General features: G+C 48.0%; 1 protein-coding gene across 1 annotated transcript; it reads right to left on the bottom strand.

The window, feature by feature from the left end:
• Positions 1 to 208: 208 nt before the first annotated feature.
• Positions 209 to 11,060, bottom strand: LOC142272106 (uncharacterized). Its single transcript, XM_075332496.1, has 4 exons — positions 10,839 to 11,060; positions 10,634 to 10,757; positions 10,437 to 10,550; positions 209 to 7,339 (listed from the first exon to the last, which is right to left on the bottom strand). The coding sequence occupies exons 1-4, from the start codon at positions 11,058 to 11,060 to the stop codon at positions 5,916 to 5,918; spliced, it is 1,884 nt and encodes a 627-aa protein (XP_075188611.1). The 3' UTR covers positions 209 to 5,915.
• Positions 11,061 to 22,088: the final 11,028 nt, after the last annotated feature.

The following is a 22,088-nucleotide window of genomic DNA, read 5'->3' as shown; positions in this document are numbered from 1 at the left end:
AGGTCTGCAAAAAATGTTTTTTCAAGAGATGGGTTTTTTTTCCACGTAATCCTTATGTTTTTGGGTGCACTGAATCCGAAAATAACCTTCGGTTTGACATCACTTTTTCTGACCATTTAGGCAACTATGTTAAATAAGGCAATACCTCAAAATAAATGAAAATAGACTTACAAAATCAATTTCTTATTACAAATTTTTCATGTAAATATTTATTTTAGTTTCAACAGATTTTTATTGAGTCATTCAAATCATTAACAAATAAATCAAAGCATTATATGGTTACATTGCTTGATACAATGACATTATGCTATTATCAAAATATCTCCCCCAAATGGGATCAGAAAATCAGGTATCAACTATTTCTTGTAAAAAAAATGTATGCTACTATAGTTTTCAAGTTATTGAATCACCCATCGCTATTGCAAACAGGGCCGGTGATAATGGACACCCCTGTCTGGTACCCCGTCCAATGCGTATCGGTTGTGGGCTAGTGGTGGGGAGTTTTAGGTACGCCGCGGGGTTGTCATACAGAACATGTATAGTTCGGATGAAGTTCTCAGTGAACTCTAATCTAGCCAACACCCTATATACAGTGCCTACAAGTAGTATTCAACCCCCTGCAGATTTAGCAGGTTTACACATTCGGAATAACTTGGCATTGTGACATTTGGACTGTAGATCAGCCTGGAAGTGTGAAATGCACTGCAGCAAAAAAGAATGTTATTTATTTTTTTATTTTTTTTTTTAAATTGTGAAAAGTTTATTCAGAGGGTCATTTATTATTCAACCCCTCAAACCACAAGAATTCTGTTTGGTTCCCCTAAAGTATTAAGAAGTATTTCTGGCACAAAGAATAATGAGCTTCACATGTTTGGATTAATTATCTATTTTTCCAGCCTTTTCTGACTAATTAAGACCCTCCCCAAACTTGTGAACAGCACTTAAACTTGGTCAACACGGGAAAGACAAAGGAGCATTCCAAGGCCATCAGAGACAAGATCGTGGAGGGTCACAAGGCTGGCAAGGGGTACAAAACCCTTTCCAAGGAGTTGGGCCTACCTGTCTCCACTGTTGGCAGCATCATCCGGAAGTGGAAGGCTTATGGAACTACTGTTAGCCTTCCACGGCCTGGACAGCCTTTGAAAGTTTCCACCCGTGCCGAGGCCAGGCTTGTCCGAAGAGTCAAGGCTAACCCAAGGACAACAAGGAAGGAGCTCCGGGAAGATCTCATGGCAGTGGGGACATTGGTTTCAGTCAATACCATAAGTAACGTACTCCACCGCAATGGTCTCTGTTCCAGACGAGCACGTAAGGTACCTTTACTTTAAAAGCGTCATGTCAAGGCTCGTCTACAGTTTGCTCATGATCACTTGGAGGACTCTGAGACAGGTTCAAGGTTCTCTGGTCTGATGAGACCAAGATCGAGATCTTTGGTGCCAACCACACACGTGACGTTTGGAGACTGGATGGCACTGCATACGACCCCAAGAATACCATCCCTACAGTCAAGCATGGTGGTGGCAGCATCATGCTGTGGGGCTGTTTCTCAGCCAAGGGGCCTGGCCATCTGGTCCGCATCCATGGGAAGATGGATAGCACAGCCTACCTGGAGATTTTGGCCAAGAACCTCCGCTCCTCCATCAAGGATCTTAAGATGGGTCGTCATTTCATCTTCCAACAAGACAACGACCCAAAGCACAAAGCCAAGAAAACCAAGGCCTGGTTCAAGAGGGAAAAAATCAAGGTGTTGCAGTGGCCTAGTCAGTCTCCTGACCTTAACCCAATTGAAAACTTGTGGAAGGAGCTCAAGATTAAAGTCCACATGAGACACCCAAAGAACCTAGATAACTTGGAGAAGATTTGCATGGAGAAGTGGGCCAAGATAACTCCAGAGACCTGTGCCAGCCTGATCAGGTCTTATAAAAGACGATTATTAGCTGTAATTGCAAACAAGGGTTATTCCACAACATATTAAACCTAGGGGTTGAATAATAATTGACCCACACTTTTATGTTGAAAATTTATTAACATTTAACTGAACAACATAACTTGTTGGTTTGTAAGATTTATGCATCTGTTAATAAATCCTGCTCTTGTTTGAAGTTTGCAGGCTCTAACTTATTTGCATCTTATCAAACCTGCTAAATCTGCAGGGGGTTGAATACTACTTGTAGGCACTGTAGGTATGGCCACATTACCGAGGTAAAGGTTTTTTCTATATCAAGGGCGAGAAGGAGTATTGACGATTTGGACTTACTGGCATGTTGAATTATATTGAGATTCTTACGGATGTTGTCTGGTGCCTGGCAAAACGGGATGAGTCCGACTTGGTCTGGAGGTATAAGTGCTTGTAGTCCTCGATTAATTCTACTAGCCAAAAGAGAGGTAAAGAGCTTCAGGTCAACATTCAAAAGTGATATAAGCCTGTAGTTTTTCACCTGCAGGGGGTCTTTTTTTAGGTTTTGGTAAAACAGTTATATGTGCTAAGAGAAATTCCAGGGGCATCGCTTTACCTTCAAGCATGTAATTACATATGTTTATAATATGGGATTTCAAAATGTGAATGAATTTCTTATAATAAACTGCTGAGAGTCCATCCGGGCCGGGGGCTTTGTGAGGTTTTAACTTTTTAACCATTTCCTCGAACTCTTCATTAGTGACTCTAGCTTAAAGTGTTGCTGAGAAATTCAAGGTAAGGGTAGGAAGATTTATGGAGTTTAAAAAGCTATTGTGATGCCCTGGTCTAGCCAGGTAGTCACAGACATAACACCACACACACACCACCTTCCCTAGACAGTTACACCAGTCACCTTGTTGCCTCCCTCCAGGGGCTGATGTCCACACCAGCTGGGGTGGAGCCAGGCAGTTGGCCCCACCCACCAAGGAGTTCACAGGCCTGGAAGCGGGAAAAGGAGTCAGATTCGTTTTGGAGGTGAAAGTGAGAGGAGTAAAACGTCTGCGTGTGCCTGTGTAGCAGCCCAGGCACTGACAGCAAGGTCGGCAGATGGTGGTGGCCGTCTGCAGGAGTTAGCGGATCTCTGCGGAACCGTAGGACCGGGGTTGGGCGGTGGCCCACCGGTACCGAACCGGGGAGCGGAGTGAAGTTAAGCACACAGGCAGGGCTATCGGACCCCGACTAGGTTTGCAAAGTCTATCCGAAAGTGACCGGAATCCCAGGGGTTTCCTAACACCCAAGTCCCGCTAGAAGGCAACAGTCCACACCGTGAGAATATACAGCCACTGCCACAGGCTAGAGATCCAAGGGCCAGAGCCTGCGGGCAAAAGGGCTCTTATGTTACCAATACGCCGGGGAGCGGACTACCATTGGGAAACCATCAGAGTCAACACATTCTACACAGGTGCAGGGAAAGACAGCCACCATCACCTGTCCGGGGAGAGCAAAGACACTGCAGCCGGCTGCGGGACCCGTCCATACGGCAGTTTGGTTTACCAGAGACTTTGTGACTTTCTGAGTGAGTACAACAGTGCCATCCAGCACCGCGCCGCGCTGCCTCTGCAACCCTGCATCCCAGCTATCCAGCCATCCCGTATCATCACCCGGGCCCCGGGAACACCAACCCCTACCCACGGAGGGGACAACACCCTAGCTGCTCCCTACCATCGCTCCCGGGATCCCCGTCACCAGCAGCGGTGGAGCCATCATCACCACGTCCCGTGGGTGGTGTCACGAACTATCTCCCCAAACAAACCATCCCTTTTCACTCACGGGTGAGGAGCGCTGCTCGAGTCCCCGGGTCCGGCCCACCGCTCGAGCCACCGAGCAGCAGCAGCAGAAGCCCCGGACCCGAAAGCGCCCCTCCGCCCGCGACACTATCTATCGCATTCGGGGTAGCAGGTGCTGGCTGGGTATATAAAGATTGATAAAAGTTATTAAATAACTGGTATACTCTATGAGGTTTGGAGGTTTGGCTTCCCTGATTGTTGTTTAATGTGTATACTGAGTTAATCCTTTCCTAATCACAAAGTTTTCTTGCTAATAGTTTATTTTATTGGAAAGTTTGTAGTATGTCGCTTGCGTCCATCTTAGTGCTCGCTCCGTTTTTGTTGTCAACAAAGTTTGTAGTTGAAATGTAATATCTGTTATACGTTTGGTAAGATGGATAGTGGGATATGATTGCTTTGCTGCCTCTAACTCTAGCAAGGTAATTTCCAGCTCTCTCTGAGCGGCAGTTCTGTGTTTTTTTTTTGAGGCATTCTTGATAAAGGATCCCGTGATATATATTTTGTGATGATAAGCACTATTTAAAGGGAAAGTCATCAAACACATTGTGCTACAAACTATTGTGTAAAAGTCACTCATTTTGTGCAACACACCTTAGTTGTTCAAACATTTTGTGACTTTTGACATTTTTTATTCTGAAATGTAAGAGAAGTTTAGTGAAAGAGAGTGGTGCCGGAAGCGGTCAGACAGATTCACAATAATTGTTGCCCTTTTAGAATATGTGATTTTGCCTATTGTACTTTTTTTTACTTTTACTAATTGTTAACCAATTCCTGTAATTTTTGTACTTTAAGACACATCGCCCCTCCCCCCAAAAAAAAATGTGTAGGAAGGGGGGTTGTCTCATAGTCCGAATGCTCCTGGCTGTGGCTGGAGGAGTGGTAGTGCAGGAGTGAATCACAGGAGGCAGGAACCAGCAGTGTGCCTGCTAATAACAAAAATGAATATTCACTGCTCCTCACTCCCATAATTCCGTCTACCTCTAGACACTGAAGCGAAAATCGAGGGGTGTGTGGCATTATGGGCGTGGGGAGCAGTGACTATTACTTCTTTTTAATAAATCACTTGTCCCCAAGCCAATAATCCTAGGTGTAGGGAGCAGTGAATATTCCGGCAGCTGATATCTGCGTGTAACTGCAGGTGCATGGCAGTGATGTCATGCGATGCGCCGCTTATACACTGAATTCACTTGCCAACATCAAAGACAACACCACACACTGGGGGAGCAGATGGATGGTGAGTATAAGCATTTTTTTTTATTTCTGCAGTGTGATGAGGGATATTTATACCAGGATGACGCCAGGGGCAGGTGCAACCTGCAGCCCAAGAGGTAAGGGGGCCCATTTTTACTTGTAAATACTAAGATTAGGATCATCTATACCAAGATAAGGGACATATATTCTGAAATGGGCTTAGGATGGGGATCATATATATTAGGATGATTGCAATATATACCAAGATGAGAGGTATACAAACCAGGATGAGGATCATGTATACCAGGGTGAGGGCCTTATATACCAGCATGGGGATCATATATACCATGATGAGCCCAGGATGAAGGCCATATATACCAGGATGGGAGAAAGATGAGGAACATATATACCAGGAAGAACGAAATATGCACCAAAATCAGAGACACATAACTGGAAGGGCCTCGGGATGGGGGATAATAGTACAGAATTGGGGGATATTACCCCCATAACAGTGTCAGCAGCAGATTCCCCACCCCCCATAACAGTGCATCATGACTACGTTTTTTGCTACAATTTTTTTCCTATTTTCCTCCTCTAAAACCTAAGTGCATCTTATAATCATAATAATACAGTAAGTTTGAAAAGAAAGAAAATGGTGCATTCCCTGACGAAGTCTTACTTGAGCAATTGAGTTTTCAATAAAACCCTTTTACTCACAGTACATCATGATGCCTTCTCCCATGTGACTCATCTGACAACAGGACCTGAGTAATGATAAAAACATTTGCCAAATTCCAAATGCAAGAATGGCTCCTCTACTGTGTGGGTTTTCTCATGGTCGACAAGAATTGATTTACCAATTAAACATTTCAAATATTCACAACATGAAAAAGGTTCCTTCTCTGTGTTGCCTCTTCAGATGTTTAACGAGATCTGATTTCTGAGAATAACATTTTCCACATTCAGAACATAAAAATGGTTTATCCCGTGTGAAGTTTTCCATGGTCAATAAGAGTTGATTTCCTAGTAAAACATTTACCACATTCCAGGCATGAAAATGGCTTCTCCCCTGTATGAGATCTTTGATGTACAACAAGTTCTGATTTCCAGTTAAAACATTTCCCACACTTTGAACATGAAAATGGCTTCACCCCTGTGTGATTGTTCTGATGTCTAACAAGATCTGATTTCTGAATAAAACATTTCCCACATTCTGAACATGAAAACGGCTTAATCTCTGTGTGATTTTTCTGATGTCTAACAAGGTATGATTTCTGAATAAAACATTTCCCACATTCTGAACATGAAAATGGCTTCTCCCCTGTGTGACATCTTTGATGTACAACAAGTTCTGATTTCCAGTTAAAACATTTCCCACACTTTGAACATGAAAATGGCTTCACCCCTGTGTGATTGTTCTGATGTCTAACAAGGTCTGATTTCTGAATAAAACATTTCCCACATTCTGAACATGAAAACGGCTTAATCTCTGTGTGATTTTTCTGATGTCTAACAAGGTATGATTTCTGAATAAAACATTTCCCACACTCTGAACATGAAAATGACTTCTCCCCTGTGTGAGATCTTTGATGGGCAACAAGTTCTGAATTCCAAATAAAACATTTCCCACACTCTGAACATGAAAATGGCTTATCCCCTGTGTGACATCTTTGATGTCTAACCAGAGCTGATTTCCGAATAAAACATTTCCCACATTCTGAACATGAAAATGGCTTCTCCCCTGTGTGAGATCTTTGATGCTGAAAAAGTTGTGCTTTCTGACTAAACCATTTCCCACATTCTGAACATGAAAATGGCTTCTTCCCTGTGTGAGATCTTTGATGCTGAAAACGGTGTGATTTCTGACTAAAACATTTCCCACACTCTGAACATGAAAATGGCTTCTCCCCTGTGTGATATCTTTGATGGTCAACAAGTTCTGAATTCCAAATAAAACATTTCCCACACTCTGAACATGAAAATGGCTTCTCCCCTGTGTGAGATCTTTGATGTCTAACCAGAGCTGATTTCCGAATAAAACTTTTCCCACATTCTGAACATGAAAATGGCTTCTCCCCTGTGTGAGATCTTTGGTGCTGAACAAGTTGTGATTTCTGAATAAAACATTTCCCACACTCTGGACATGAAAATGGTTTCTCCCTTGTAGGAGCAGTTTCATATTCCACATCCCTACTGTAACTTTTATTTTGCTGACAATTCTGTAATGAATCAGAATTTTGGACTTGTTTGAAAAGATTAGATGATAGAGCTTTCCGAGGAAGGACTGGAGGTATATCTGGGACAACAGCATGCTCTTCATATGTATCATGTGTGACACTTTGATTGTCTGTTTCAAATTCTGAAGATAATAGATTTCCATACGAACTCAAAATACAGTAATCTCCTAAAAATAAATACAATGTTATTAGTTTTTAATATCTTGAAAGCAAATTTATTTTTTTAAACCATAACATCAGAAATTAAATGAGGAAAAAATGTATTCTGAATCTGTTGTCCAATTTTGACATCTTCAGGTCCCGTTACGCGCTACGATTTATCTGACGATATGTCATCAGGGTCACGGTTTTCGTGACGTACTTCCGTCGTCGTTAGCGATGTCGTTGGTGTGTGACACCTATGAGCGACTCCGAACGATCTTAAAAATAGCAAAAATAGTTGATCGTTGACGCGTCGTTCAGTTTTAAACTATTGTTCGTCATTTCAAACAACATCGTTAGTGTGTCCGTCATCAGCGACGCGGGCGTGTCGTTACGAGCAATGCTCCATGCCTCCTCCGCTCTGATTGGTGGTACCAACTGCGTTCTGATTTGGCAGGCATGGTTGATAAGGCGGACACAATTATACGCCTCTGTCATTGCCGAAATTGTTGGGAGGATTGCTGTGTGACGGTGTCCACACGACCGCAATAGTCAAACAATATATCGCTGAACGATGTAGCGTCGTTTGTGAGATGGGTACGTGTGACTGCTAAAAATCGACCTATGAGCGATATCGGCAAATCGTAGCAATGATCTGGGCGTGTCACATCGCTAACGAGATCGCTAGCGATATCGTTGTGTGTAAAGCGGCCTTAAGAGTTACATCTTCGTTAATGCGGATCTTCCATTTCTAGCACCAGTTCTCTGGAATGTGCTATAGTAAATAATCTGATTGATTGTCACAATGTGACTGCAGGATAATGAGGGAAAGGGGGCTCCTATACTGTCCCTCATGCTAGGGGACACTAACCTATTCCTAACCACTGAATTACCCCTGAAGATGGAGATGCCAGAGTCCCGTGCCTTACTAGTCTCCTGAAGAGATCTAATCTGTTATCCCCCCGGGAAAGGAATGGGCAGGAGTATGATGGAAACACAGATTAAGAAAGACGGGAAACACAGATTAAGACAGACAGGACACATTGCAAAGTCACAGAAATAAACAGTGAGAGACTAAGGAGAAAAGCAAGAGCTGGAAGGCAGCAACAAAAAGACAACAAGGCTTAACACCACAACAGCTTACAGCAATAGTACACAACAATAACCCGTACATCTCGATCACAACACCTCACCAGACAAGTATAGGTAACCTATAGTTGGCATTAATGAGATAGTCCAGCCAGCATATACAGAAGGGAAGCGAATGATACTTTCCCCTTTACAGCATGTGATCAAAGACATTAACAAGCAGCTCAGCAGAGAATAACTCTTACTAGCCTGCCCAAGCCTGTGGTTTGACACCTGCATCTCCCTGCACTGCTCACAGACATCAGAGAAGTTAGCAGGCAGAGTGTAGTTTCCACAGATCCTGATGCCGCCATGACAGTTGTCATACCCTGCAAACATCTCCTTGTTACATTGATCCACAACATAGACAATTTCAAAGAGGGTTTTTTCGAAGACGAAAATAAAATAGTTACAGATGCCAGATATACAGTGTGTCCACCCATATCCTGTTCACCGCAATTAACTTGAGAACGGCGGCAGCTATAGGCATAGAAGTGGTGTCTAGGTATGCCCTACAACTTTGTAATTCACGTTTTTTCTCTATCTCGTTCCAATTTCATAATAAAAATGCTAACTCCGTTGTTTTCAACCATGTGGCGCTATAGGTGGTTTCATTGCGTAGTGCATGGCTAGTTTACTATACCCAGAAAACACTTTTATGCCTAAAGCTGCCGCCGTTCTCAAGTTAATGGCGGTGGACAGGATATGGGTGGACACACTGTATAATGGGGTTTTCCGGGACTGTAACGTTGATGGCCCATCCTTAGGCTTTGTAACCAATCCGGTAGCAGGTTCTTGCGGTCTATGCAGATAAACATTAGAGCTCCAACTCATCAAGACTGGCAATGGACACTGAAAAATTACATCATGGATTGGAGTGAGATTTCTGGCATAGGGAACACTGCATTTTGTTATGAATTAGAGAAGCGGTGGCATCACACCCTTCTTCTGGCCAAGCTCTGCCCATTTTGACAAAGCTGGTTAAAATTGGCGTGAAACCTCCAAAAGTTGCACAATTTTTTTTAAAACTCTGTGCTGCACACATTTTTTTGAGAAATTTCAAAGTGGTTTATGCCATAATTGCTTTGATGAATCAGGGTGTAAAATCTCCTTCTGTAGGTGTCTCCATTCCTTCCAGGGTAGTTTGCCAGTAATTCACACTCTCTAAAGCAATAATTTAATTACATCTTTTTTGGTAGTTGTAAACCTTTGCATTTCAGTGTGCGGCTGTAACTCTGCCTATTTTGGCAAAGCTAGTTAAAATTTGCATGAACACACACACACACACACACACTCACACACACACACACACACACACACACACACACCAGCCTATCGCCTCTTTATTTTTAGACTTCTGTAATTAAGAGACCTTATATCACATGATGTGATGTTAAAAAGGTCCTTAAGCAGTCCTATAATCGGTATATAAACACTGGGGGACCTAGTAGAATGGGGGTTCTGTGAAATTGTCCAGTTTGCTCTCCCTTTCCCTTAATACCAGTCCTGCATGCCAGTCTTTATTCTGTTCAATTTAGACTCCTGCAATGATGAGACCTTTGGTTACATCATGTCACATGACTTTGAAGTCATCAAAGGTCCTTAAACAATCAACCTTAGAATACAACTGATGGGGACCCGAAGAGAGTTGGGTTCCTGAGAAATTGCGCAGTTTAACTCCTCCTAACGCTGGCCCTGACTGTAACTATGGCTTATTTTTGGAGTAGGGCTTATATTTCATTCTCCAAAAATCCCATAAAATCATGCTAGGGCTTATTTTTGGTGTAGGTCGTATTTTTGGGGAAACAGAGTATTCGTGAACCCTCTGCAGGTCTTTGAGTTGCCTTCATAACAACATAGAGAAGGCACTAGAAACAAACAGCAGAAGAAGCAGAAGAAGAAAAGAAAATACAGCTAAAAAAAACCCCAGAGCAGAAAGTCTAAAAATGTAAACACAAAATTAGTGCAGAAAGTGCATGAGTAGATATCTCTTACTGGATAGATCTGGAGGAAACACATCCTGAGGAACATCGGGATCTTCTTGTTTACAGTCCTGTGGGAGAAGAGGACGGGGACATCTCTCTGGTGTTGTCCTCCTACTGGATAGACCTGGAGGAGACACATACAAGGGCTGAATTCATTCCTTACTTACAGATAATTATAGGCCGTGTGTATTTAGTCCTGTCTATTACCTGGTGATGTGAGGGGCTGGGGATCCTCCATCATGACGTCCTTGTACAGATCTTTGTGTCCTTCTAAATACTCCCACTCCTCCATGGAGAAATAGATGGTGACGTCCTGACACCTTATAGGAACCTGACACATACAATGATACCGTCACCCCCGATCCCTTCATAGCGTTACTGTATAATGTCCCAGCATTCCCAGCAGTGTCACCTCTCCAGTCAGCAGCTCAATCATCTTGTAGGTGAGTTCTAGGATCTTCTGCCCATTGATGCCCTCATGTATCGGGGGGTGAGGTGGAGGCCCCGTGATTGGGCTCAGGGGTCTTCCCCATCCCTCAGACACAGGGTTCTGACAGCGCTCACTAGAGGTCTTCTTCACTACTGTGTAATCCTGGTTATGGAGAGACACAGTAATAAATCTCACTACAGACATTTCCAGAGTCCTCACCTCTCCAGTTCTGTCCATCTGTTATTCCCATAGATAAGAATGATGTAATGTGACGTCATCAGAATCTCTCACCTCTCCAGTAAGCCGGAAGAGGATCTCTAGGGTGAGGTGTAATATCCTCTCCGCCATCTTGTCCCTGTCCATATCCATCCTTCACGGGGCAATCAGGAGAATTCTGTTATATAGAAGATCTCCACTGAGAGGATTTGATATTATAAGGACCTGAATGGGAAGGAGATGAGCAGATGATATGGAAAATTAATTCAGATACGGGAGGTGAGATATCATTTTATAGCCATATAAATACAATGAAAAGTGATCAATTATTCATATTGTACCTAGAATGGGATCAATGAAAATGTTGGCTCATCAAGAAAAAAACAATTCCTCACTCAACTCCATTGATGCAAAAATACCACTAGAGATGAGTGAAACTGAATTTTGGCTATCAGTACAAACTCCGACTTTTCCAAGAACACTAAGTTCGAGTTCAGAGTTCGGGGGCTTTATGAATGTAAACCACTCTCGGAGTATCGCGGTACTCGGGTACGCTCGGTGCTCAACCCAGTGTGAGTCACCTGCAGGGTTTGATCGGCTTGCACTGGGGGTAACAACAGAATGATCGGATGTAGTGTGCACAAGCAAAAAAAAAATGGAAAAAACCCACCCTCCCCCAGAAGTGATCTGTTTATGGCTGCATGTGGGTGGAGACGTGAACTGCCCAATTAACCCTAAAAAGCATATGTGAGGCTCTGATCTATCAGGTCGTCACAGGGTGTTGTGCAATCTGCCCCTCTCTACAGTATCCACACCTCCTTCGTTATGGATCCTGGTCCTTTGGAGTTGCTAACAGCTTAGCCAATCAAAATCCTAGAAACACTTTATACCGTACCCACCAGACACACCATTGGGGGGCCTGAAGGGAATAGGGCTGCCCAGATAGGGTGTTGGTGAGGAGAAAGTGAGAAAGTGACACTTAGAAGAAAGTGTCAAACGGAAGTGGAAGGAGAAGGAGGTGGAGGTGACTCTCTGAGAGGGAGAGGTCACCGGCCTGGAGCAGGGCTCGTGAAGTTACTAGGTGGCAGACGTTGGTCTGGGCCTGGTAGGAGCTGGAACCCAGGTCGCAGGGGAACATGTCAAGGGGCACGGACTGCCGAGGAGGGCAGCCGGCAGCCTTGAGCCATCACTGGGCAGGGGCCAGGGCATGACGAGGTATGTGGACCCTAGGCCGGGAAGTAGCTTCACGCGTTCAGGTAATTTGCCAGACAGTGGTGAAGACTTCAAGATTCATCCCCAACCCACTCCAAAACCGGGGTACTAGCACATCGATGGGATAGGACTTTCCCAATACAGTCCAAAGAAATCCTACGCGTGAACCCTGAGAGCAAGCTCACTCCGTTAGCCATACGGGTGAGCGGGATCCGAAAAGTTTTATGCTTTAAGCCCGCTTTACACGCTACAATATATCTTATGATGTGTCGGCGGGGTCACGTCGTAAGTGACGCACATCCGGCATCGTAAGGTACATTGTAGTGTGTGACAGGTACGTGCGATTGCGATTGAACCTTAAAACGTTCATCACATGCATGTCGTTCAATTCCTAAAAATTGAACGTCAGATTGTTCATCGTACCCGGGGTAGCACACGATGAATGATGAACAGATCTTACCTGCGTCCAGCTGCTCCCGGCCAGCAATGCGGAAGGAAGGAGGTGGGCGGGATATTTACGTACCATTCATCTCAGCCCCTCCGCTTCTATTGGCCGGATGCCACGTGACGTCGATGTGACGCCGAACGTCCCTCCCACTCCAGGAAGTGGACGTTCGAAGTGTGATGGGGGTTAATCGTTTGTGCGGCACATTCAACAAATTGAATGTACCGCACATACGATGGGGGCGGTTAAGATCGCATACGATATCGTATGCGAAATCGTAACATGTAAAGCAGGCTTAACTGTCCAACTAGAGGAAATCAAGTGCCAAGGAAAGGCCACAGGCTTACAGCAACACCAAGGGCACGGACCCAAGCGTGCTCCCTCCAAGCTGCAGTGGTGCTCAGAATTCTGGTTTACAAGCTGTCTGTGTTATTATTCCTGGACTGAGTGAGTACACTGAAAGCCCCCTTTTCCTCTACTCAATGGCACCCCAATCACCAACAATCCAACGGGCCCCGGGGCACAAACCCCCTACCCATGGAGGGGTTAAACATCCTGCTGCTCCACCATCGCCACCGGGCTCCCCAACAGTAGCAGTGGTCTCCCCCATTACCACGCACCGTGGGTGGCATCACGAGCTTACACATCTCCCCTGTACATATCTCCCCCTCTCTTCTTTAATTCAAGTGTCCGCGCGAACCCCTGGGTCCGGAGACCCCTTGAGCCACCGCGGCTCTGGATCCGAGCGGCTCGGCCGCTGGAATGGGGGCGGTACACTTTCGAAAAACCTGGCGTCACGAACAGGATACGAGCAGGACCCACTTACCTGGGTGACGTGCGCCTTAAAAGCCGAAAACTGCGAGTCAAGATTCTGTTTCCCGCCAATTCTGCCATTTTCTGGCATTTTTTCGCGCCAAAACGCCATCTTCCCCAAGAAAGCATGCAAAGCCTAAGCCCCGCCCTTCGTCTTCCCAGTGAGGCCGTAACCGGAAGTTCCCAGAGGGCCACGGTCAGCAAGGGAGTGCTGCGAAAAGACCAAGGTGGCGCGCGGAGATGTCGGTTCCAGACGATTGGAGTGTGGCGGTGCTGCCTCCGCCCGACCAGGGTAATGATGGCGCATCGTACGCTGCTCCAGTCGCAAGAGGCAGCGGCACCGGGACCTGAAGCAGTTGTCCCCATAATGCCGATAACATTGCTGTATGTATGCCTGGCTCCCACAGTATGACGGCCGATCAGATGCGCTGCAAGGATTTAAGAGGAAAATCTGTAACGTTCTGGATATGTATGCCTTAAACGGGCGGCAGCGGGCCTCGGTGGTACTGGGACAGCTGACCGATGCTGCCGAGCTAGAAGTGGAGATGTGGACTGAAGCAGACCGGACATCAGTGACCACCATTTTCAGGAGACTGGGAGCTGCATTTGAAACCCGCACAGAAGCGGAGCTGAGAATGAGGTTCTACAGCTGCAAGCAACGGCCCCAGGATAGTGTGACGCCCTGGACTAGCCAGGTAGTCACAGGTAGGCCCTTGCACAAACACCCGTGCCCTAAAAAGGTGTCATCAGCCACCCTTAAAACCCTAGTCACCTCCCTCAGGATTTGATGTTCACACCAGGGGGGCAGAGCCAGGTGGTTGGCCATGAACACTGAGGAGTTCACAGCTCCTGAGGCAGGAAAAACAGATTAGTTTGAGGAGTGGAGGAGTGAAGTACAAGTGCAGAGGCAGACTGTGCCCAAGTCTGCCCCAGTCTAACTCCGGGTGTCTGGCTCGGAGCCCAGTCACCTCTGGCTAGGAGGCAGACGGTGGCCTCAGCCTGCAGGAGCCGGGAAGACAGCTCGGTGGAACCGTAAGGGACCGGGGACAGGATAGTGGCTCGCCGGTACCGAACCGGGGAACCGTCTGGAAACTGGAGCACAAAGGGGGTACTCAGACCCTGAAACGCGGTCCCGTTTTAAACATAGACAAGGCCGAGAACTTGCAGACCACCCAATAACTTTTGGGCTTTGTAAAAAGCCCCTGGAACACCTTTCATGTCTACGGTTTCCGGAGAGGCTGGTTGGACAAAGGGCCTGCTGTAGAGTCGGCCGAGGTCCCGTCACCATGGCAACCGGTGACAACCCTCCGGGTCCAGGGGTCCCCTGGACGTGGGACCTCTGAGAGACTGCCGGGTATGGAACTTTGTACCCGGCCCGTTGTGGGCAATACCCGGACCCGGACCCGATTCCTGGACTGGGGAAGAGGGGTGCTGACCTGTTCTTAGAGGCAGCATCAAGGGGTAGGTTTGCTTGGGTGGGCAAATGAAAGGACCCGTTCCCATTTAATAAAAATGTTTTATGTTTGCAACGTTAAAGTAACATGCCCCCCGTAAGGGATGATTTCCACACTTGCTTATAATGTAAATAATGTTATTATACTTGTATCTGTTTTTCCCGTTTATCTTTTGCAGTTACAACAAAAATAAACCGGTGGTGGTCGGACAGCCCGCGGACGGTCTGTATTAAACCAAGGGGGAATGTGACGCCCTGGACTAGCCAGATAGTCACAGGTAAGCCCTTGCACAAACACCCGTGCCCTAAAAAGGTGTCATCAGCCACTCTTAAAACCCTAATCACCTCCCTCAGGATTTGATGTTCACACCAGGGGGGTGGAGCCAGGCGGTTGGCCACACCCACCGAGGAGTTCACAGCTCCTGAGGCAGGAAAAACAGTTAGATTAGTTTGAGGAGTGGAGGAGTGAAGTACAAGTGCAGAGGCAGACCTGTGCCCAAGTTTGCCCCAGTCTAAGGGCGGCTTTGCACGTTGCAACATCGCGCGTGCGATGTCGGTGGGGTCAAATTGAAAGTGACGCACATCCGGCGTCACTTTCGACATCGTTGTGTGTAAATTCTAGATGATACGATTAACGAGCTCAAAGGTGTCGTTATCGTATCATCGGTGCAGGCTCCGACTTTTCTATAATTACGCTGCCGCGACAGGTACGATGTTGTTCGTCGTTCCTGCGGCAGCACACATCGCTGTGTGTTACGCCGCAGGAGCGAAGAACATCACCTTACCTGCCGCCGCCGGCTATGCGGAAGGAAGGAGGTGGGCGGGATGTTTAAATCCTGCTCATCTCCGTCCCTCCGCCGCTATTGGCCGCCTGCCGTGTGACGTCGCTATGACGCCGCACGACCCGCCCCCTTGGGAAGGAGGTGGGTCGCCGGCCAGAGCGACGGTTGCAGGGCAGGTGAGTGCATGTGAAGCTGGCATAGCGATAATTTTCGCTACGCCAGCTATCACAGATATCGTACCTGCGACGGGGGCGGGGACTATCGCGTGCGACATCGCAGCATCGGCTTGCGATGTCGCAACGTGCAAAGCCCGCCTAACTCCGGGTCTCTGGGTCGGAGCCCAGTCACCTCTGGCTAGGAGGCAGATGGTGGCCTCAGCCTGCAGGAGTCGGGAAGATGGCTCGGTGGAACTATAAGGGACCGGGACAGGGTAGTGGCCTGCCGGTACCGAACCGGGAAACCGACTGGAAACTGGAGCACAAAGGGGGGTACTCAGACCCTGAAACGCGGTCCCGAAACTACCGGATCCCGTTAATTAACTGATTGAGGTCTGGACTTTAGGTCCTTTCCCACCCAAGTCCCCACTGAAGACAACAGCCCACCGAAAAGGGATAAAAAGCCACCGCTCAGGCTAAGAGATCCAAAGGGCCAGCGTCTGCGGGCAAACGGGCTCTCCCGACACATAATCCCGGGGAGCGGGCTCCCGTTGCTGAAGCACGGGTTGTCCATAGCTACACAGAAGGTGCAGGAGAAAGGCGGAGACCACCAACCCGCCTGGGGGACCAGACGCAGCCGGCTGCGGGCACCGACCACCATCTTTTTGGTTTACCAGAGACTCTTGTGCATCTGTAATAGTGAGTACAACTGTGCCCTCAGGCCACGCATCGCCCTGCACCGCCAAGCACCGATAACTCACACCAAACGGGTCCAGGGGCCATCTCCCCTGCCCACGGAGGGGTTAACACCAAAGCTGCACAACATCTCCCCCGGGGTCCTAGTGAACAGCAGCGGTGGTGTCCACATTCAGCACAACCCGTCGGTGGCGTCACGAACTCTAACAACAAACACCATGGCCCCAGCCTTAACCCTAAACCCCCTTCAAAGCGCCAGCCCCTTTCAGAGCGAAGTAACTCCCGGTCCGGAGGCGCTCGAGCCACCGACAAACGAGTCCGGATCCGAGCGGCTCGGGTGCAGCCGAGCGCGGGGCAGTACAATAACATCCGAGATTACGCCTTGAGATTGCAAGCAGCGCTGCGGACCCTGAGACTGACCAACGATATCGGAGAGCCGGAAGGGAACAAGATGCTAGTGGAGCAGTTCCTAAAAGGCCTCGGGTCGGTGGAGGACCGCAAGCAGCTCCAGCTATGGGCTTTGGAGCACCCTGCTTTGCACTTTGCTATCCTGAAAGAACGGGCAATCCAGGCCCTACAGCCCCCAGAGGCTCCTGACTCCCCACTCCTGGCTTGGCAGGCCGATGCCTCCCCAGCACAAGTAAAGCCCTCTGCCCTGGCCCTGCCTGCAACGACTCCCTTAACAGCAACTGGGAGAGTAGTACCCGATTTATCTACCCAAGTGCAACAACTAAGGACGTCGCCTGGATTCTGGAAGCCATGCAACTGAAGTCAAAGACCATCCCGTCGAGAGAGATCCAACTGGCGGATTGCCCAGAGGACGTCCCCTCGATGAGAAAGCGGACCTCAGCGTACAGAGAACGAGGCAGTGACCGGTATGATCCACCTGTTTGTTATAAATGTAACAAGACCGGCTACTACGCACGAAGCTGTCCTTTAAACAGGCAGCCCCTGGGGCCAAGGGCCAATCCCCAGGAATAAATTGCCAAGGCCCAGCAGACTGGAGAGAGCGGTATGTCAGGGGACGGCCCATCGTCTCTATTACATTGGATGGGATCCCTACCTCTGCACTTCTTGACACCGGCTCACAGGTAACAACTATCCCTTATGTACTCTATAAGAAGTTGTGACTTGATGATGACTTGATGCCCCCAGACGACGGTTTGACCATCTATGCTGTCAACGGGTTACCTGTGACTCAAATTGGGTTCAAGGAGGTGACTGTAAAAGTGGGCCGAGTAGAATTAGTCAGACAAGGCCTGATAGTATTACAAAATGACCCTAGTGATCAGAACCCGAAGATCATTTTAGGAACAAATGTCATTGAGAATTGCATGGGTGAAGTGTTGTTTTTGCTTCAACAGCTGTCTGAGACTGAAGGAGCAGGGCGACAGAGGGTCCTGCAACGTGAGATCCGAGCTCTCCTGCAGCGACAACAGGTAAATCTCTCTGGAGGTGAGATAGGTGGTGTACGGGTAATGGATGCAACCCCCCTAGTAGTGCCCCCACAAAGTGAAATGTTGATATGGTGCAGAGCAGCTATAGACTCCCGGGGACAGGGTTACCAAGCAGTGGTAGAACCCCTACACTCAGAACATTGGCCCACTGTGTTCACGGCCAGATGGGTAGTGGATGTCCAGAAGGGGAGGGTGCCCGTGAGCGTGCTAAACTATGGGGAAGAGGAGGCCACATTGCCCCTCTATGCCATCACAGCCAAGCTGTTTACAGTAAATGCAGATGACATTCATGCAACAGGGTCTTCAGGCGAGCAAAGTCAACATCCTGGCGCTGATCCCCAGGGTCCAGTAGAGAAGGGGTGTCAGGAGCTACATGTGGGCACCGACTCTACACCCGCACATCACAAACAAGGGGTCTACAGGGTGGTCAAGGAATATGAGCAGGTCTTTAGCAAGCACCCATTGGATTTTGGGTGAATTAAGGGGGTACAACACCACATACCCACTGGCACGCACCCACCTATCAAAGAAAGGTACAGGCCTATACCACCTGCCCATTATCAATGTGCCAAGGACATGCTCAGAAGTATGAAAGAAGCAGGAGTGATCCGTGATAGCTGCAGTCCGTGGGCCGCCCCACTGGTGCTGGTAAAGAAGAAGGATGGGACCATGAGGATGTGCGTAGATTACCACCAGATTAACAAGATTACCCATAAAGATGCCTACCCTCTGCCCCGCATTGAGGAGTCATTAGCCGCTCTAAAGTCCCAACGTACTTTTCCACCCTTGACCTTACCAGCGGGTACTGGCAGGTTGCAGTTGCTGAGGAAGACCGGGAGAAGATCGCCTTTGCTACCCCGATGGATCTATGTGAGTTTAATAGTATGCCATTCGAGCTGTGCAATACATCCGGGACATTCCAGAGGTTAATGGAGTGCTGTTTGGGCCATTGTAACTTTGAAACCGTCTTGCTGTATCTGGACGACGTTATTGTTTACTCCAAGACCTACGAAGCACACTTGGAGCATCTGGCCGAGGTGTTTGAGGCTCTGTTCCTTGTACGGAATGAAGCTCAAGCCGTCCAAGTGTCACTTGTTGAAACCGAAGGTGCAGTACTTGGGGCATGTGGTGAGTGCTGAAGGTGTGGCCCCGGACCCCGAAAAGATCACAGCCATCCAGAATTGGCCACGGCCCACTACAGTCAGAGAAGTGCAACAGTTACCTGCCTGATGGTGTACTACCGGAGGTTCGTGAAGGGGTATACCCAAATGGCGGCCCCCTTGCAGAATCTCCTGGTGGGCCAGGCTGCACACGGTAAATCCTTGGGGCCTCCGTTCAAATGGGCGCGGAACAAGAAGATTCTTTCAAGAGGATGAAGTCCGCCCTTACCGGGGAAGAAATCTTGGCTCATCCCGATTATGGCCTCCCCTTCGTGTTGTACACTGATGCCAGCAATGTAGGGCTGGGAGCCATTTTGTCCCAAGTACAGAAGGGCAAAGAAAAGGTGATTGCTTATGCCAGCCGGAAGCTAAGACCTACGGAAAGAAATCCAAAGAATTATAGCTGCTTCTAATTGGAATTTCTGGCACTAGTCTTGGCGGTAACTGTACAGTCCAAACATTACCTTGCTGCTGCTAAGTTCACGTTGTACACTGATAATCCATTGACTCATTTGGATACAGCAAAGTTGGGGGCTTTGGAGCAACGATGGGTCGCACGACTGGCCAACTACGATTTCGTTATTAAGTACAGAACTAGCCATAAGAACACTAATGCAGACGCCCTATCCCGGATGCCTCACTTGTCCAATGATGGTGGAAATGAAGAGGACCTGGAAGAGGTCGAGCTACCTGCATTCCACCAGCCTCCATGGGAGGAACAATCCAGATCCAGTGCCCGACAACAAGAGATGACCTGTAATCCGTTGCCCCACAATGGCTGGCTGGAGGCTCAGGATCGAGACCCAGCGATTAAGTTAGTCAAAGTACTGCTGACCAGACCTGATGCCCGTCTTGGACCAGTCGCTCCAGAAGAGGCCAAGAAGTTGTGGCAAGATCGGAGTCGGCTTTACCTGCATCAAGGTAAATTGTGCAGAAGTCGGACCAACCCCAAGACTCATGAGAGAATCTGCCAGATCATGGTCCCTAAAGGCTGCTTTACACGAGACGATCTATCGTGCGATAGATCGTCGGGGTCACGGTTTTGTGACGCACATCCGGTGTCGCTTGCGACGTCGGCCTGTGTGACACCTCCTAGCGACGCAGTATCGCTCAAAAATCGTGAGTCGTGTACTCGTCACTAGGTTTCATAAAATCGTTTATGAAACATGGCGCCGGTTGTTCATTGTTTCCGTGGTATCACACGTTGCTCCGTGCATCGCTTACCTGCTTCCCGCGGCTCCCGCCGGCTATGTGGAAGGAAGGAGGTGGGCGGGATGTTTACATCCCGCTCATCTCTGCCCCTCCGCTTCTATTGGCCGGTGGCTGTGTGACGTCACTGTGACGCCGAATGTCCCTCCCCATTCAGGAAGTGGACGTTCGCCGCCCACAGTGAGGTCGCTCAGCAGGTAAGTACGTGTGACGCGGGTCTCACAACTTTGTGTGACACGGGCAGCGATTTGCCCGTGACACACAAATGACGGGGGCGGGTACGATCGATCGTGAAATTGCACGATCAGTTGTCCCATGTAAAGCAGGCTTAAGTCAAATGTCCCAGTGGTGCTGGAGGCATATCATGACGGAGCCGGGCACTTCGGGTGGAAGAAGCTGGAGATGTTGCTGAGAAGCCGTTTCTACTGGATAGGAATGAGAGACTCCATAGAAGCCTGGTGTAGAAATTGCAGTCCCTGCGCCTTGAGAAGACGAGATGGCACTAGCTAGTGTGCACCCCTCCAACCGATTGACACTAAACAACCTCTAGAGATTGTGGCTCTGGACCATGTTAAATTGACCTCCAGCAGATGTGTGTACACGTATGCGCTCACGATAGTTGATCACTACTCCTGCTTCCTGGTGGTGGTGCCCGTGAAGGATTTGACTGCCAACACAGCAGCAAAGGTGTTCCAGGCCCATTTCTGTAGGCCGCATGGGTATCCCGACCGAGTTTTGACGGACCAGGGTCCTGCGTTTGAAGCCGAGATTTTTCAAGAGTTCTGCAGCCTATATGGGTGCAAGAAGATCCGCACCACACCTTACCACGCACAGACAAATGGGATGTGCAAGAAGATGAATCATCTGGTAATTAATTTGCTGAAAACCCTCCCTCTTGAAGAACGGAATCGGTGGCCCGAAAAGCTGCCAGATTTGGTTGACATTTATAATAACATTCCAGTAGGATTGACCAAGTGTACCCCAGCCTACCTGATGAGAGCCCGCCTGGAAGACTCCCGGTAGATCTAGAGATGGAGGTAGAGTTGCCTGAAACTTACGCATCCGGAGAAGATTGGGACTCACGTCGCCAAGCTCTGTACAAACAGATCCAGATGTACGTTGAAGAAAGTTTGGATCAGACCTGGGAGCGGCAAGAGAGGAATTTTAATAAGCAAGCTAAGGCAGCCCCCTTCGCCCCTGGTGAAATTGTATTAAAAAGAAAGAGGAAACAACACAAGTTGGAAGACCAGTGGGAGAAAGAGCCGTATGTGATACAGCCGTCCAATTTCGATAATCAGAAGACTTGTTTGATTAGCAAAGACGATGGATGAACTACAGCTACGGTGTCCAGAGACCACCTGAAAAAGTGCCCAGAACCTTTGAAAAGAGCAGAAGAGCCTCAGTCCCAGTCTCCAGTGGTGGAAAGAAGGAAGAAGGTGATCCACACGATCCTAGGTGATTTTCCAGAAAATTGGCCGATGCAGAATGGAGCAGTAATAGTCCCTGTGTTAACATTCCCACAACCTGTGGAAGAACCAGAGCAGGAAAGGCTTACTGACACTGCATCCACTCCAGCATCTAGAGTATCACCAGTCCCCTTGACACGTACACGTAGGATCCTGCCAGTTACACCT

Source organism: Anomaloglossus baeobatrachus, unplaced genomic scaffold (genome assembly GCF_048569485.1).
Source record: "Anomaloglossus baeobatrachus isolate aAnoBae1 unplaced genomic scaffold, aAnoBae1.hap1 Scaffold_344, whole genome shotgun sequence".
Classification (NCBI taxonomy): domain Eukaryota; kingdom Metazoa; phylum Chordata; class Amphibia; order Anura; family Aromobatidae; genus Anomaloglossus; species Anomaloglossus baeobatrachus.
The sequence above is the reverse complement of the archived record's forward strand: the minus strand, read 5'-3'. Positions and strand labels throughout refer to the sequence as shown.

Excerpts from the sequence above, each read along its gene's own strand:
- LOC142272106 (XM_075332496.1), bottom strand. The coding sequence starts at position 11,060 with ATGTCTGTAGTGAGATTTATTACTGTGTCTCTCCATAACCAGGATTAC. Across the intron at positions 10,758-10,838 it reads TTGAGCTGCTGACTGGAGAG|GTTCCTATAAGGTGTCAGGA; the intron begins GTGACACTGCTG and ends TGTATGTGTCAG. Across the intron at positions 10,551-10,633 it reads CCAGCCCCTCACATCACCAG|GTCTATCCAGTAGGAGGACA; the intron begins GTAATAGACAGG and ends TGTCTCCTCCAG.